Source organism: Tamandua tetradactyla, chromosome 4, assembly GCF_023851605.1.
Source record: "Tamandua tetradactyla isolate mTamTet1 chromosome 4, mTamTet1.pri, whole genome shotgun sequence".
Taxonomy (NCBI): domain Eukaryota; kingdom Metazoa; phylum Chordata; class Mammalia; order Pilosa; family Myrmecophagidae; genus Tamandua; species Tamandua tetradactyla.
The window spans coordinates 55484083-55500662 of record NC_135330.1 but is presented as its reverse complement, the minus strand read 5'-3'; the positions used below and the strand labels follow the sequence as shown (position 1 = coordinate 55500662).

At 34.5% G+C, this 16580-nt stretch overlaps 1 protein-coding gene across 5 annotated transcripts in view; it reads right to left on the bottom strand.

Annotated features, from left to right (window-relative positions):
• PTPRC (protein tyrosine phosphatase receptor type C) overlaps positions 1 to 12810 on the bottom strand; it is a 111162-nt gene extending 98352 nt beyond the window's left edge. For all 5 annotated transcript variants that reach the window (XM_077157336.1, XM_077157334.1, XM_077157335.1 and 2 more), the window contains exons 1-2: positions 12678 to 12810; positions 12481 to 12596 (exon numbers count right to left, since the gene is read on the bottom strand). In XM_077157336.1, the coding sequence (XP_077013451.1) occupies positions 12481 to 12553 (73 nt within the window). In that variant the 5' untranslated portion in view covers positions 12554 to 12596; positions 12678 to 12810. The remainder of the gene's footprint in view (positions 1 to 12480; positions 12597 to 12677) is intronic.
• Between the last annotated feature and the right edge of the window lie 3770 nt (positions 12811 to 16580).

The following is a 16580-nucleotide window of genomic DNA, read 5'->3' as shown; positions in this document are numbered from 1 at the left end:
AAACATAAATTTAAATTTTTATGTATGAGAAAGACATAGAAGTAAAGACAAAGACTTCATAATCATCTGGGTACTTACTTAAATGATATAACATTTGTTGAGAATAAATAGTGCCTGGCACATGGTCAACACTATTTTTATTATTATCTGTCTACAAATTATAACAATAAAATGTTCTGAAAAATATCTCTTGAAAAATCTACCAAATCTGAAATTAAAATCTCATATACATATGCCCAGAAGATGACAAATCTCCATTGGTGTGCAGTATAATTACTAAGAGTAATAGGTTCTTGCTTTAGTGTTTCTGCCTAAGTGATAACTCATTGGTTTTTTAGTTTCAAATAAATGTCATATTTAAAATGTGATTCAGAAATCATCTTTTTCTGTATCCAATGAACTCTCAACAAATCTCCCAATGTCTCCATGTATTAGTTTGTATTTTAAAGTATTTTTGTCAATATGCTTCAAAACTAAAACCACTAATGCATTACTTTCCTAAGACATTTCCAGAAAAATTTCTAATTCTTCAATCTCTTGGTACATTTTACACAGATTTTAATAAAATAGATGTTTAAGTTGCACCTTTCTTGTTTTTTTATGGTTACGCTAGCAAGGAATCTGTTCATTTGTGGTATTTAATCCTTCTAAATACTTTCATAAATATTTTGAAAATCACTTTGGTAACAATACTAAAATTAATTAGAGATATTTGATAGTTAGGATGTTCACAATCACCATTCTACTTTTCAAGAGGTGATATAAATTTGGATTTTTATGTGGAATTGACTGCATTCTCACTGTATGCTAGCAGCTATGCCAAGCCATTTACACTCATCAACTCGCTTCTTCAACATCCAAACCAAACCACCTTTCTGCTTTTCCTCATTGGCCGTCTTTTCTCAGCTGCTTTCCCTGACTTTTCTTCCTGATTTATCTCTAAATATGGAGCGTCTCAGGGCTCAGGCTTAGGTCCTCTGCTCTTCTCCATCTAAACGTTCTTATACTACCATATTTGGTCCCTCGGCTTTTAATTCCATCTGTGCACAGCGACTCCCCAATTTAGTCTATAGCCACAACCTCCCTAATAAGTTCCAGACCTTAATAACCAACTGATTTCTTGACATCCCTCCTTGAGTGTCTAATGAGAAATTCAACCTTAATATGGACAAAACAGCCCTTGATTGCTTACCCATCGTTTGAGTCTTTCCATCCCACTTGCTCACGGGGGAAAAAAGCAAGTCATTCTCTTTACCCATCTGTTCTTTCTACCTCCGCTGCCAACCCAGTCCAGATTTCTCAGTCCCACCAATCCAGTCACCTCCCCTCAGACTCCAGGCTTTCACTCATTTTCAATCTATTTATTCTCTTCACAGCTGTCAGAGTGGACTCTAATAATTAAATAAGATGTGAACAGTCTGGGCTTAAAAATTCCAAATGGCTTCTTCCACTGTGTTAGAGTAAAATCCAAATTTCTTCTCTTTGCTACCAGGTCCTGTAATCCCGCCTCCTGCTCAGCCTCTCGCACACCCTGCTGCAGGCACCTGGCCGCCTTTCTGAGCTTGGAACTCACCAAGTTTGTTTTTGTCAGAGGACCGTTGCCCTTGCCAGTCTATCTTCACATGGATTTTCAAGTTCTTGTTAACCAACAAGCATATTCATGACGCTCCTTCAGACAAGCTTTCTGTCTAAAAGGGCATCACCCCCAAATCTGGTCTGCCTCAACCATAACATACTGCTTAGTTTTCTTCATCGCCCTTATCAATACCTGCATTTTCCCCATTTATTTAGTTGTTTTCTTGTTTATCTCTCCTCTAGGATGTAAGCTTCATAATAGCAGGGACCTATATTTTTATTTTCTGTCACATTAGCACTGAGAATAGGTCCTGGCACATAGTAGGAGCTCCATAAGCAATGAGTAAAACATCGCATTTAAAACCAGAATTCCTATTCCTATTTTAAGAGAGGAAACTGAGGCTTTGAAAGGTAATTTCTTCAATGTTTCATGAATGGCAAGCTCAGAATGGAATCCAGGTAGGATTTCAAAGATTGACTTATGTATTTGAATAGTAGAGCTTGTCTTCATCCAGCATTTCTAGTATATTTAAAAAGATTAAAAATCTTTTAAATTTTCGTCAGCTCCCTGGCCTTTTTCTTTTACTTATCTACTTCCCTCATATCTCATTTCCTCTCATAGTCAAAACTCTGAACTGATACCTTCTGCTTCACTTACTTTTTCTTAACTGAAAATATCTTATAAAGTATCAATAAGTAAATTTAGAAGATAAAAAATGTGGATCATTGAAAAGTACAAATACCATCTCTATTTGGTATAAGTTAAGATCTTATTTTAGAAACTAAAAGGGTTTTTAAAAATCTGAGTCTCTTTAAGAAGTCAAAGTAGCATGTTTGGACAAAACTACCTGATTGGCAGTCTACATTTTTATATTAACCCAACAGTAAGTCCGTTTTTTTCTTTACTTGCTTTGAAGTTACAGTCAAATTGTCAACTAGAATGGTAAGCCTTGAGATAGCTCTATCTGATTCATTTGATATACCTATTGGATATATATGAAAAGATTATCTGGTGTCTGCACTTCTTGATATAAGATTAGAACCCAGTGTGTTTTCCATGATCAAAGTGTTGAACAAAGGTCAAATTACTTCCCTTTCACTTCAAAAACAAAAATCTAGATACTTTTGTGAATTATTTAATGGTTTTTACTTTATGTAACATCAAAAACAAATTAGGTGGGGCAGGCAATGGTGGCTCAGTGGCAGAGTTCTCACTTGCCATGCTGGAGACCCGGGTTCGATTCCCTGTGCCTGTCTATGTGAAAAAAAAAGCTTATTAAGTGGGGCAATCTATTCATTCTATCTTATCACTCACCCCAAGACAGGTTTAGTCCTGTACTCTTTTAGCTTCCTTTTCAAGATGATTCTAATACATCACTTTGCATTATTAATTTGCATTCATATAAAAGCAAATTAATTGAGTATGTATTTTTGCTTTTGAAAAGAGATTCATTATGTCAGCTAAATTAGAGCTTGATGAAGAAATGAAGGTGGTTCAGTGCACAATGGTTCATGTAAGCAGCTAAATCAAATGGAAGGGGCTTAAATGTATGTTCCACAAAATGATCTCTGAGAAATTACCAACTACCCTTCAGTCCCAATATGATTTGCCCTCCATCATGTAGTCATGGCTTCAGTTACCTGTCTTATCTGACCACTAAGAAGGTTGAGCAATCCCGTGGAAAAAAGAATACACCTAGTATCAGACCCGGGTTGAAATATTGTGGAATATTTAAAATAAGTATGTTTAAATTGAGTACGAGCAGCCAATTTAGTGATGTTTTTAGTTGCATTACGGGTGCTCACATGTTGGTATAAATGGCAAAAGAGTCACAGGGTGTTTCATGCTGGGTTATACAAACATTGTACACATGATCCATTAAGAAATGCATATTCCCAAATGACTTGATTTGGTTTTGAATTGCTTTTTTGACTATTTATTCCTTTAAAAAAATCTCTCAGGGCAGGCCACGGTGGCTCAGCAGGCAAGAATGCTTACCTGCCATGCCAGAGGACCCAGGTTCGATTCCCGGTGCCTGCTCATGTAAAAAAAAAAAAAAAAAACAAACTCTTAAAGTTCTTGCCCTAGTAGTTTGTATCCCAGTCTAAAGGCCTCCATTAACAGCTAAGTATTTGTTGGTGTCATATGTATGTGTGCATATTTTAACATTTTTTCACAAATAAATCTTTTTTCCATAATAAAATACAAAATAAGCAAAAAAAAAATTGTGACTATTGACTGGCCCTTCTTATCATATATTACCTTTTCTTATTAAATAGTTATTAATAACCTACACAACTCCAGAATTTTGGCAGCTCCAGAATTTTGATGACCAAAAAAACCTTGCAGAGGAAATCTGGATGGAACGGGGTCTATAGGTAAACTTACAAGACCTCTTATAGTATATTATACAAATATTTTTAAATAGTGATTTCTCACTTATACCTTATAAAAGATTTTACAAATAAAAAGTTACCTGCAGCAAAGTTTTTAGAGACAAAACTCTGGGGTACTGATGGAGATTTTGGCAGAGTTAAAACTCCATCTCCAAGATGCCAGTCTCCCAACAAGATTGCAGAAAAAATATGGGATATGGTATTCCCATCCCACAGCACAGAGCAAGCATTCATAAAATATTTGTTCATTGAAGGAAATACTACATTATGAATAAATAAATAAATTTGGTTGACTTGGTGAGACAAAATATTCCAAAAGTATAGATCTTGGGAACTGTAATTTATGAGATTTTTGTTTTCCTACTCACTTATCTCAAGTTGCCTAGGATAATCTTGGTGGATTTATAAAAAAAGCAGGATATACAATTTTGTACACAGCATCTAATTCAGAGAGAAGTAGGGAGAGAGAGTAAGAGAAAAAGAGAAAATAATATCAAGGGCTCTAAGCGATTTTTTTCTTTCTGCTATTTACTGGAATTTTCTAAATTTTCTATCATGTTTAAAATTTTACCATGAATAATTCACTTAAATAGCAACAATGAAAAGGGACAGGATAAAGGTCATTTTTAAGTTTTGTCAAATCATGTGCTTTCTGCATACAGGGTTGGGTTGCCCTGTAACACTGTTCATTCTTTCAGCAGGTATGTTTTGCACACCTGCAGGCAACAGGTAAGTAAGCAGAGACATAATGGTAACTTCCATGATCTCATCTGCTCCTGCAAAAGGTAGACAAGCAAAGGAATCTCCCACCGGGTTATTTACAGGATCATCATGGCAGAACACCTATCCAGATATGAAAGTAGTGGAACGGCAGGGGATTAGAGCAGGAGGGTTGCCCAGAGGAAGGTATTTGAGCTAATGTTTGAAGAGCATTTATAATTTGCCCAATTGTGAAAAGGTGTGAACGGAATAAAAAACAGCATGGCTAACACTTTGGAAATAGGAAAATATATTTTTAGGGAAATGCAAGTTAACCAAGAATATATGGTAGGTGTTACAAACCAGCCACAGACAAAGATGGAGAAACTGGAGGGATTAAGTTAGAATCATGTGTCATAGCATCATTATAAGCTTTTATTTTTCCTAGATGCACAGACACCGAAGTGGGATGATTTGACCCCTACCCACCATTTTACATTGAGAACATTTTAAACTTAGCACGTTGATCCTTCTCTTTATTTTTGTTCCACCAATGAGTATGAAGTTGGCACAAGCTCATCAGGAGACTGCTAAACAAATGTGTAAGAATTAGGCCATAAAAATTCTACACTGTAGAATAGCCTTACAATTGGTATAAGTTTCCCATTGGTTAGCTGAGAAATAATTAAACTCTCAGTCTCAAAATCTCAAAATAAGCATCACCAAATACCTCTTAATCTCAAAATGAAGGTTACTGGTAGAAATTGTCAACACAATATGTTGTTTTTTTTTTTACATGGACAGGCATCGCAAAGCAAACCTGGGTCTTTGGCATGGCAGCTGAGAACCAGTATAAGTTTTAAATAGTCCAATACTGCCCAACATAACATTTGACATGAATGAAAATTGATCGAAGACTCACATTTTATGTAGCACTGAAACTTGAAAAAAGAAACTAGTAATAGCTAAAACTACATGCAAAAAAACATTGTTTCCAGTTAAAATTTGATAAAAGTAAAACTTTGCTGAAAAATTTAGATCTATATTATTCTACAAGAGAAACAAAACAAAAAAATTACACAAAGGAAAATTCTCAAGGGCATGAGCTTTTTGAGGAAAAAAATTGATACATGAATCTGACAGTGATTGCAAGAATTAAATTAAAATGGACGTTCTTGAAAATTAGATCAATAAAATGAAAATAAAAATGGAAAGTTGGTAACGATTTAATTAGGTTATATAAAAAATTGCTCAGGGCATTAAATTTCTTAATGGAGTTTGTTCTGTTAAATTTATCCTCAAAGAAAATTCATAAATGTTGGTATATTGTTATTAAATGTCTGTTTTCACAAAAGTTGAGTCAAACCATCCTTGGAATCAAAACCATGGGATCGGTTTTCTTTAAAGTTGCTATCTTAAATAAACCATGCTTTATTGCCATGATATCATCCCTTTGATATGATCTCTTAGCAACATTGTCACTTATAATGGGCTTCTGTAAGCTATTGTCTTGAATATCAGAACAATAATATTTTTTAATTTTATGAGACAGAGAGTTTCTTCTTGTCTGTCAGTGATACTCCTTAAGTTGGCTTTACCAGCCATTCATGTCCTAATGTTCTCTAACTCACAGAAAGCCACTAAAGAAAGGCAAATACAAAAGTGAGTTCTGCTTTTTCCAGAGATTACCTGGTACTGGTAGGTATGAATATGGCAGCAATTGAAGGGAAAGTCTATTGTTACAATAAGAAATAAGAACCGTGAATGAGGAGTTGAAGGAGGTAGGTTTATGAATGATTTGGAAGCTAGAATCCAAAGTAGCCGAAGATCCCTAAAATAGGGGATGCAAATTAAAAGGATTGAAAGGAACTTGAGAGCTCAATTATCTGCCACATGACCTTCACTTATCCCTTTGTCACTTCACAGTCTCTCAAAGGAAGAGGTGTGATTTGGAATCAAGTTTCAATGGTAAATAGTTATGTGCTGTGAATTCATGGGATAATAAATAAAATGTATAACTGAGCAGAGTATCATATTATTTTCAAAGCATTTTCACAAACATTCTGACTTTAATGCTTACAAAAGTTTACAGATGAGGAAATTGTGTCTCAAAGATGGAAATGACTTGGATCCACATCACACAATTCATAGGGCTACATTTCCAATATATTTATCTCTCCAATTGCGATGGTTTCCCCAGCTTGGAAAGGCACCTGCCTTATTTTTTATGAATGCTCAATATTTATTCATAGACAAAATATTGAGTACTTTTTCTTAAAAAGAGCTATCTTAAAATGTAATGACCATGCTTTATTGCCATAATATTATCCCTTTGTTATGATCTCTTAGCAACATTGTTATTTATAAAAGGTTCCTCTAACCTATTGTCTTAAATATCAGAACAATAATATTTTCTACTTTTATAAGACAGACAATTTCTTCTCGTCCATCAGTGATAGTCCTTAATTTGGCTTTACCAGCCGTTCATATCCTAATACATTTAGGATTTGAGTGTGATGTTGGATTGTCTTCAGCTCTTGCCTTCTACTCCAGAGTTAACAAATTGCTTCGAGAAGACTTAATGGCTTTTCTCCAATTGCTTATATTTTGGTGGGAAACAACTTGTCAATATATTAAGGGTGATCATTTTCACTTGGATGTCACTGAATTATAGTAGAATTTTATTATAAATGCAATATATATATAAGAGAAATTGAGTTTCATTAAAGTGACATTTTCATTTCAGACATTATCTCATTTCTGGCAGGAAATAAATGTTTAATACTTAAGCACTGTATAGCTAAGCACCATAAAACATGTTAAAAGTTATTTGAGCTTAGGGCTTCAGGGAAGATTTGAATAAAAAATCAATAACCTTGATGGTTATCTTTTCAAAAGTGAATCAATTCAAGGTGATATGAATTGGCATGGAATATGCTTATGTATATCGCTAACATGACTTTTGTATAATTATGCTTACCCAGCCTGAAAGCATAGGAAGGTAGGTTTTTATTTGTTTATTCTTTCCCTGTTTTTGTTGTGATTTCTGAATTCACAATGCTTTGCTTGCAATAACCATTCCCCAAACTCTTTTGACCAAATGAAATGAAAGTGCCACACTAACAAGTAGGAATATAGATTAAAAGTAAGGATTTTAGGCAATAATTAGGTATTTTGTAATCTAAATATGGGTTAGGGTCATGTACACAAAATCCAACAATTAACAGCATTTTTATTTCTTGATATTTGAGTCTCATATTAAAAAATTTAGGCATTTCATCATATGGCTAAAATAAATGGCCTCCAGTATTTTATTGTTTCCTTGTATCATTCCCTAAAGAGTGTTATTTTTGCATATACAAAAGGCATACCACTAATTCTCAGTAGGCTACTGCATGGTGTTGGGTATCTAGTCTGGAAAAGCGATATAGGCCAAACTGAAATTAAGTTTGAACTGAGATTAAATTTCATTTTCTTCCCATGTAAATAATCTCATACATTTATAAGATGGCTGGGAAAAAAATCAAAGATCTGTGGTGATGATCAATTCTTTCAAAGCTGACGGACTTCCCACAGGGTCTGACCATGAAACTGTCCCCATTAACTACACTCACCCCTAGAATTAATCAACTTGACTCAGATCAAGGCTCTTGCCTACTTAGATTGAAATTCATTATCACATCATCTAGACAGAGACAATTCCCAGACTGTTTACAAATGCCCCGTGTGCATGCAATGCACAAGGCTTGGCACACAGTCCATCATCTGCCCTTGCTAAATAATTCCACATCACTATGTGCACAAAACAGCACTTGCAAAGGACTAGAGCTGATTGTTTTGTTTTGTGTTATTCTGTACTAGATTGATGTTCCCCTCCTCATTTCTGCTTTTCCTTTCTGGATCTGTAGCTGAAAAAGAAAATTGAGCTACCAAATACCATTAGCAAGAATATCCAAAGAGCAATTCAAGGAAAATTTAGGAACAACCTACTTGAACCGTGGATTTTAAAACATCAGGAGGATCTTTTCATACAATAAATGAAATAAGGAGAGGAAGAAGAAAATAGGAAAAAGGGAGGGAGCAAAAGCAAAGTTCCAGGTCTAGAATGAACTTATTTAATTTTGATAAAATTGTCCTACAGCTTCCATCCTCCCACTTTACCTCTAGCTACCTTTTTTTGTCATATATTTTACCCACTTGCTCCTCTCTCTCTGAAATATTTCTTCTCTACCTCTTCTCCATCTCTATAAACTACAGTTTTAAAAAATCCACTATTTGTTCTGTGCTTGGTAATAAATCAGGTAGAGGGCACGAAAAGACATAAAACATAGTTTCTGTTTTCACTTAGGTTACAATGACAGTAAATGCATGGATAAGCACATAATAGTAATCATCATCAAGTGTAGGGGGAGGGCATTGAAACTAATTCCTGCTTGTTCTTTTTTTATGAATCATAAAAGAAACAAAAACTATTCCTGCCCAGCTCCAGGCCCAGTTGTTTAGAGGGCCCAGTTGCTCTGATATGGAGTATAGAATTTATACCAAAGGCAATGGGAATATACAAACGATTTTTTCTGTTTTATTTTTTAAGCTGTGGAGCATGGAAAGAAAGGTATTAGACTTCAGACTGATGAGGAAACTATTACAATATTCCAGGTAAAAGATGATAAAAGCATAAATTAAAGGTGATGGCAAAAGACATAGAGAAGAGGAGGAGATCTTAAGAGCTTATTACAAAGAAAAAGAGCAGGACTTGGAGAGCTTTAAAATGTTTGAATTTAGGAAAGGAGGTAGGTTCCGCACTTCCAAGGGATGAGTCTGGAAATGTAGAATCAGGTTCATTCACACTTAGCAGTTAGTAATAAACCCAGAAAACACAGAAGAAGAAAACTGGTCAAGTACTGAAGCCCAAAGAACCCCAGTATTTGAAGGGTAGACAAGTGTGAAAAATCTGTACAGATAGATGGATAAATAGATTAGATGGATGATTCACAGATAGAGAGATAGTTATGTATTATGTGTAACTAGTATATACATGAGTTCTCCCTATATACAGTTAACATATAAGTAGTATGGCATATTTCTACACTGGTTTAGTAATCACTGGTGAAGGAATAGCAAATAGCCAACTGAGTACAGAGAAATGACTTGGCTCAAGCTACCACTCTGCCCTCACTCTCTTAGAGCAAGAGAGGAAAAGGAAAACAATTCCCTACCCACTCTGTCTTACCTTTCCTCTAACAAAATGTATTTCAAAGTCTAACAACAATGATGGGTACAAGTAGGTTTTATTAGGAAATGGTTTTTTAAATTAAATTATAAATAATCATCCTCACATCCCTAAATCTCTAAATTGAGAGCTTTGGGGACTTCGTAAGATGGCTTATCAAATTCAATTAATAATTTGTATTCAATGCCTATTTCGGGCAATGTACAAGTTTGCAACAAAAATTTTTTTCTTTTAAGTGTAGATAGAAAATGGAGAATTACGCCCAGGAAATGAGTGTGAACTGCTATGGTGGAGTGCCAGATTGGCCTGGTATAACGCCTTAGAGCCAGATAGCACTCACCATAACTGCATCTAAAAAACTATCTTTGTTCCTTAGAACGATTCAGAAATTTTAAACAAAGTTTTGGCTTCCAATTGCCATGGCAAAGAGGGTCAGAGCAAGGAGATGGTGATGTTCTGTATAAAATTGAACCCAGTTTTCCTGTTTCCCTGGTAAAGCTTAACTTTAGTTTTGTCCATACATGTATTTTAGAGATTAATTATAAAACATCTGAAATTTGCACACATGTAACCATCGATCTTTCTCTAATTTAGGTTCTATTTTTTTTATGCCTTATGCTTTTTTAAAAAAATAAGTTTTGTTACCCCAAAGTCTAGTATTTCCTGTAGACACTAAACTCAATTTTAACATGTAAAATAATACATGTAATCCAACTCATTTATTGCTAAAAAGAAAACTTTATTGCTTAAAACATTAAGAACCTCCCCAATTCTACATTGAACCAAAAACGTCTCTCAGAACATAAAAGTGTGATGAACAGTATCTGTAGACATAACTGATTATATCTGTATATGTTCTCCCAGAAGTAAGTATATTTTTCAGAAAGACTATCCATGTCTTCTGGAAATGTGTTTGATCTTGATACGTATGTGAGGAATTCAAGATAAACTTGTTCAAAATAAATCTATGTGTATCTATCCACTTCTTCATAGTATAAAATATTTAGTAAAGTTGATTTAAAGGTTTCCAAGTCTTATAGCACTCTTATTTTCATTATGAATTTAAAAATGGTCCTCTTGGGAAAGAAAAACACAAACCTTTGCTAAGACTATGTTGAAATATTTTACAGCAGTTTGCTCCATGGCCTACAAAATATATCAGTACGTCTTTCTTCTCATTTAGATGTTTGCAACGCTTGCTGAGCGAGAACTTTCAGTGCAATTATGCTCTGATTTATAAGAACATATATATGTATCTCCTTATTAAAAGTATTATTCTTTACAATTTGATTTTGATTGGGACAGTCAACTTTATAGGAATGTCAACTTAACAAAATGTTCTACCTACATACATACACACACATATATATATATATTTAAATCCATTTCTGCAGGGAAAAAAAAAACATCTCAGACTCATTTTCTTTCCACTCCCCTTGGTTATCCAATATATAAAACGTAAATTGACAGTATAACATACTCAGGAGTAGGCTGCTGCCTTGCTTTTCAGAGAAAAGGAGAGCAGTGGAAAGTCAAACTAAGCTTCAAACTGAGTTTCAATAAGCAAAATTTTAAAAAAGCATTATTTCCTTTTTACTTTTTCTGATTTGGAATTTCTACAAGAATTCCGTTTTCAATGCCCTCTCAAAAAAAGAGAAGGATTTTATATATTACATTGTAAGGAAGAAGATATTAAATATCAGTCTATTAGTTAACACTGTATAACTGAAACGTATACATGAACTAAATGAAATTGTCCCAGAAATGTTCACTAAACAGACAATAGGTGTGCAAAGATTTCGAATTTAAATACCAATGTCCAATTAGTTGCATTTTCCTATAGAACGGAGCATTTGCATGATTCTTAGAGTTTAAATATTTTTATCTCGTCAAGGCTCCAACATTTTCACCTTCACCCAGGAAGGGCGGCGGCCTCACAAGAATTTTCAAAGCAAAAAATTCATTAAACTATTCATAAGGAACTAAAAATTTGATTTAAAAAACATACTGTGATAAGAACATGGAGAAAGTTAAAACTGTAGTCAGTATGCTCGTATATTATTTTGAATGACCATATAATGAAATATTCAATAACATATTTTTAGTACTAAGCAAAATTTGAGGAAGCAAACGCCTGGCCAGAGGGAGTGGCCTGCAAAAAAACCAAAGCCATCTTATGAGTTTTAAAATTGTGTTTTTTTGTTAACAAGACAAAAATACACCTATTTTTGTCATTTTAAAAGTTCCGCAGACTTTCGTAAACATGTGTTCACTTTGGGGTTAAGTAACAATGCTGCTTTTATAATACCCTTGAACAGTTTGCAAACAAAGACAACAACAGGCAATGCTTCCTTTCAAAATTGTAAATTCTTTTCAAATATTCATGCTTTTTTAAAGCAGAAACAATGTATTCTGTGACATAACAAGCCAGATCTTCTTGCTGGACAACAACCTTAGCCATTTTAAAGCGATCTTCCTTGTTTTCAGTCACACACACTTAACTTTCATGCTTATTTAAAACTGATGGCCCTCCAAAAAGAAGTAAATGATTGAGGAAATATTAATATTGCTGTACTTACCTATAACAAACATCTCCAGGTCCAGAAAGACAAAACCAAAGGCCAAAAGTTTAAGCCACAAATACATGGTCATATCTGGAAACCAGTCGTGCCCTTGTGAAACAGCATGCGTCCTTCTGAAAAGCAAAATAATGATTATCTCTGTAAAAGGTTTTCTCTGTAAAATTAAATAAAAAAGAAAATAAATGAATGCATACTCTTCACTGCCGTCTTATCAGACAGGGAGCAATTTCCTCCTCTGTTACCCTAAGAACAAACCACTTGCTAGCTTCATGTACTAGGTGATGATGTCAGATTCGGTTTTACCAACTTCTCCAAAAATACTGTAAAGGGTCCTCTTTGGAGGAAGTCAAAAGAGTCGTTCAGAGTCAGTGCAAAGGCATCTTACTTCCTTAACTCAAGCAATTAGACTAACTTGGCAGGGCTTTTAAGAGATTTTCCCTGAAGAAAGATGTTTTTCTTAACCATTCAAAGAATATTACTTTACTATAACTTATCAAAATCAGATATTCCAAATGTAATCAATATTTTCCTTCCCCTAAAATGACAAAGCAGATACAGAATGGACAATACTAAATGGAGGTTGTCAAGATGATGTAGTAACTGAATTAGTAGAAAATACCTGCATTTGATTTATTAAGACGATCAAAATGAATGAATGAACCAATACCTATCTTACTATTTTTGGCAACCGGTAAATTCACCATTAGTGCATTCAAAACCTGGCGAGATGGCTGTTAAAGCAGTCAAATTCATTTCCTATGCAAAAACACTCCCAGAGAGCTTAACAGTTTTGCCCCAAATCTTGCACAGATGTCCTTGAGGGCTAGAAGTGAAATCACAATGTCACTTCCACTACAGTAAATCCTGCTTTAAAAAAGTAATGTTTCTGTGACTCAGGATATTTTGACTGACACTGAAAAAGGAGATAAGGCAATGGACTCCAAGAGCTATCTTTTATAAAATAAAAAATATTTTCTCCGTGGACAATAGTGTCCCAACATTTTCAGTAAATAAGACAACAAATTAATATACAATGTTCTTCATGACTCTGTGGTATTTTTAGTAAATCTGTCGAGTAGGAAAATGCTTCTTGGCAAAAGCTACCATGAATTCAGCAATGAAAGTAAGTGAATTAAATGAATTGTAAGAGAATTTATTTAAAAATAATAGTACATACATATATAAGTAAGTATTTATTTGACCTATACCTAATGTTTGATGGACTTGTAGAGAAGCAGAGACCTTGCCATAACTCTTTAATCCCTGGCTAGAAACCACTATTATAGGGTTCTTGTATTGAAGGAAATAAATACTTTGATATTAACACATTTATCTGTTTTATTTTCCTGTTTGCTGTTAGAAACTGCAGAGTCAAACACTCCTTTATGCAAATGGAAATAACCTTACACTTAAATTCTAATAACCTTGTAACAAGATTGTTATTTTGACTATTGTTTTATTATGATGATTATTATCATCATAGTCAATTTGTTGGGCTCTTACCATGTGCAGGAACCATGCTTAGAGAAGTGAGTGTGGTAAACTAATATGCTCAGAATATATCACAAGGTTGAACTTTAAATGCTTGTAAATAGATAAGGGGTGAGGGTAGCTCACTAGTGGGAATATAAGGAATAGTGCTGGATTGTAGGTGGTTTTGATTGAAAACGGTTGTTTAGTGTCATGTAGGTCACAGATTAACACTACAAATTTAAATAAGTACTTGCATGAACTGGTACAAATGTATGATGCAGGTACAAAGAGTTAATGATGGAGTGGTATGTGTTGGGGGAAATACTTATTGCAAGCTATCGACTACAGTTAACAGTAATTTCTTAAAATTCTTTCAACAGTAATTGGTGTACCACACCAATACTAGGGGTCAGTAATAGGGGAAATAAGGGATATGGGGTGTTTTGCATTTTCTTTTTGTATGTGTCTATCTGGTAATTTTCTTTTTGGGGTGATTAAAATGGTCCAAAGTGAGTGTGATGATTGCACAACCAAGTAATGATACTCTGAGATATTGACTGTATAATTTAGATAGAATATATGATAAATGAATATACTTCAATAAAATCTGGAAAAAAAAAAACTTCTAAACAAAGAAAAGCCCAGGGCCTGATAGTTTCAAGGGGGAATTTTACCAAACAAACAACAAAATCTGTATATACACACTCTCTAAAACTAGTACAACCACCCTTGAGATAGATAAACTTATTATTTCCCATTTTATCTGTGAAGTTCAGGGAGGTTAGGTAATTTGTCCAAGGTCTCGTAGCTAAGAAGTAGACAATAATGATTTGAATCCAAGTCTCCACAAGTTTCATTTTACTTTTCTTTGCTTATTTCACTCTTTCCTTTTTCTCATTGTTTTCTCAATGTTTTTGTATTATGTATTTTTATAAACTTCTGATCTCTCAAAGATGAGAAAGGGGGTCTCAAAAAGTAAAAACCCCCTTTTTTCTGCAAATTGTTTTTAAGAATATAGCAGTGAAAATAGAAACTAATCTTTATGTAGGCAAACCTAATGAAAAATATGTGCCAGAGCTCAATGAATTCAAGCAGTCATTACTTAAAATACATTTGCAGTTGGAAGACCATTTAAGGATTAGCTTTGAATGTCTTCAGGCAAATGCTTGTGTTCTTTTAGCTTGCTATTGTGGCAGAGCATTTGACAAAGCTGGAGGCCAGAAGAGAAGTGCCTGACTCTAAAAGGAAGTAAAATACATAAAACATAAACTATAAAAACCTAAAGAATGTGGGCCTAGAAGCCTTAAAGAGACAGAAAAAGAGATTTGAAGATTCTGGCTTTGAATAAATAATATGTAGAAGATTAAATCCCATCTCAGGCAGGTGGGCAGGGAGATTATACCCAAGAAATGCCAAACACATTATCAGGCAGAGTCAAGTCACTCTTGCAACTCTTCAGAACGTAGACATGAGCAGTCAGAGTTTGGTTATCCCTGAGATGCTGGCTGTCAGAACAGAGGTGAGGAGGGCCCTACAGCTCCCTTTTGACATATAGCCTGAACTGTAGATCCAGGAAAGTCTGGGTAGCACTGGTTGTGTCCACAGAGGCATCTGGGAAACATCTCTTCTTTATCCCTTAGGTCCGTCATATGTACAGCAGCAGAAAACCCTCATAGGAAATAGGAGTGTTTGCGGCAAACTGATACGATCTATTCCCACTGATCTTGAAAGGGAGGGGAGGCAGGATGCTGATAAATGGATATTGTTGTTAAGAGCAATTGAGGCTAGGAAAGGGGCAGAAAGCAATTCCAGAGGTATATGTAGCAAATGCAGCCATATTTCTTTCTTTTTTTTCAACCATATTTCTTGAATGGTTGAAAGCAGTAGGCTTCTAAAACAATTTCAAACTTTGATCAAAAAAATTTCAAAGTAATAATATCTGACTCACTTGCCATAAAAAGTTGCAATATTAGATTTTCTTTCATTAGAGAAGGGGCAGATTTACAGAGCAATCATTCATAGAATACAGGTCTCCCATATACTGTCTCACCACTGATATCTTGCATTGTCATTTTTGTAATAGTACATTTTTGTAACTGCACATTAATTAAAGTCCATAGTTTAACTTAGGGTTCACTATTTGTGAAGTAGAGTTCCATGGATTTTTAAAAATCTGTGTTGTTACCATAAATACAATCTAACATTTTCTCTTGCAATCACATTCAAGACAATGTTTATTTCAGTGCTTACAATGTTCACAGTGCTGTTTCCATCACCACCGTCCCTTACCTAAATATTTTCATCATTCCAAAAGGAAATCATACATGTTTTAAGCCTTAACCTTCCATTCTCTATACCTACTTATCCCCTGGAAACCTATATTCTAGATTCCGACTCTACGAGTTTGCTTATTCTAATTGCTTGAAAACAGTGAGATCACACGATAGTTGTTCTTTTATGTCTGGCTTATTTCACTCAGCATTATCTGTTCAAGGTTCATCCATGTTGTCACATGTATTGAGACTTCATTTCTTTTCGTCACTGAATAGTATTCCATTGTATGTACATACCACATTTTGTTTATTCATTCATTGGTTGATGGACACTTGGGATACTTCCATTGT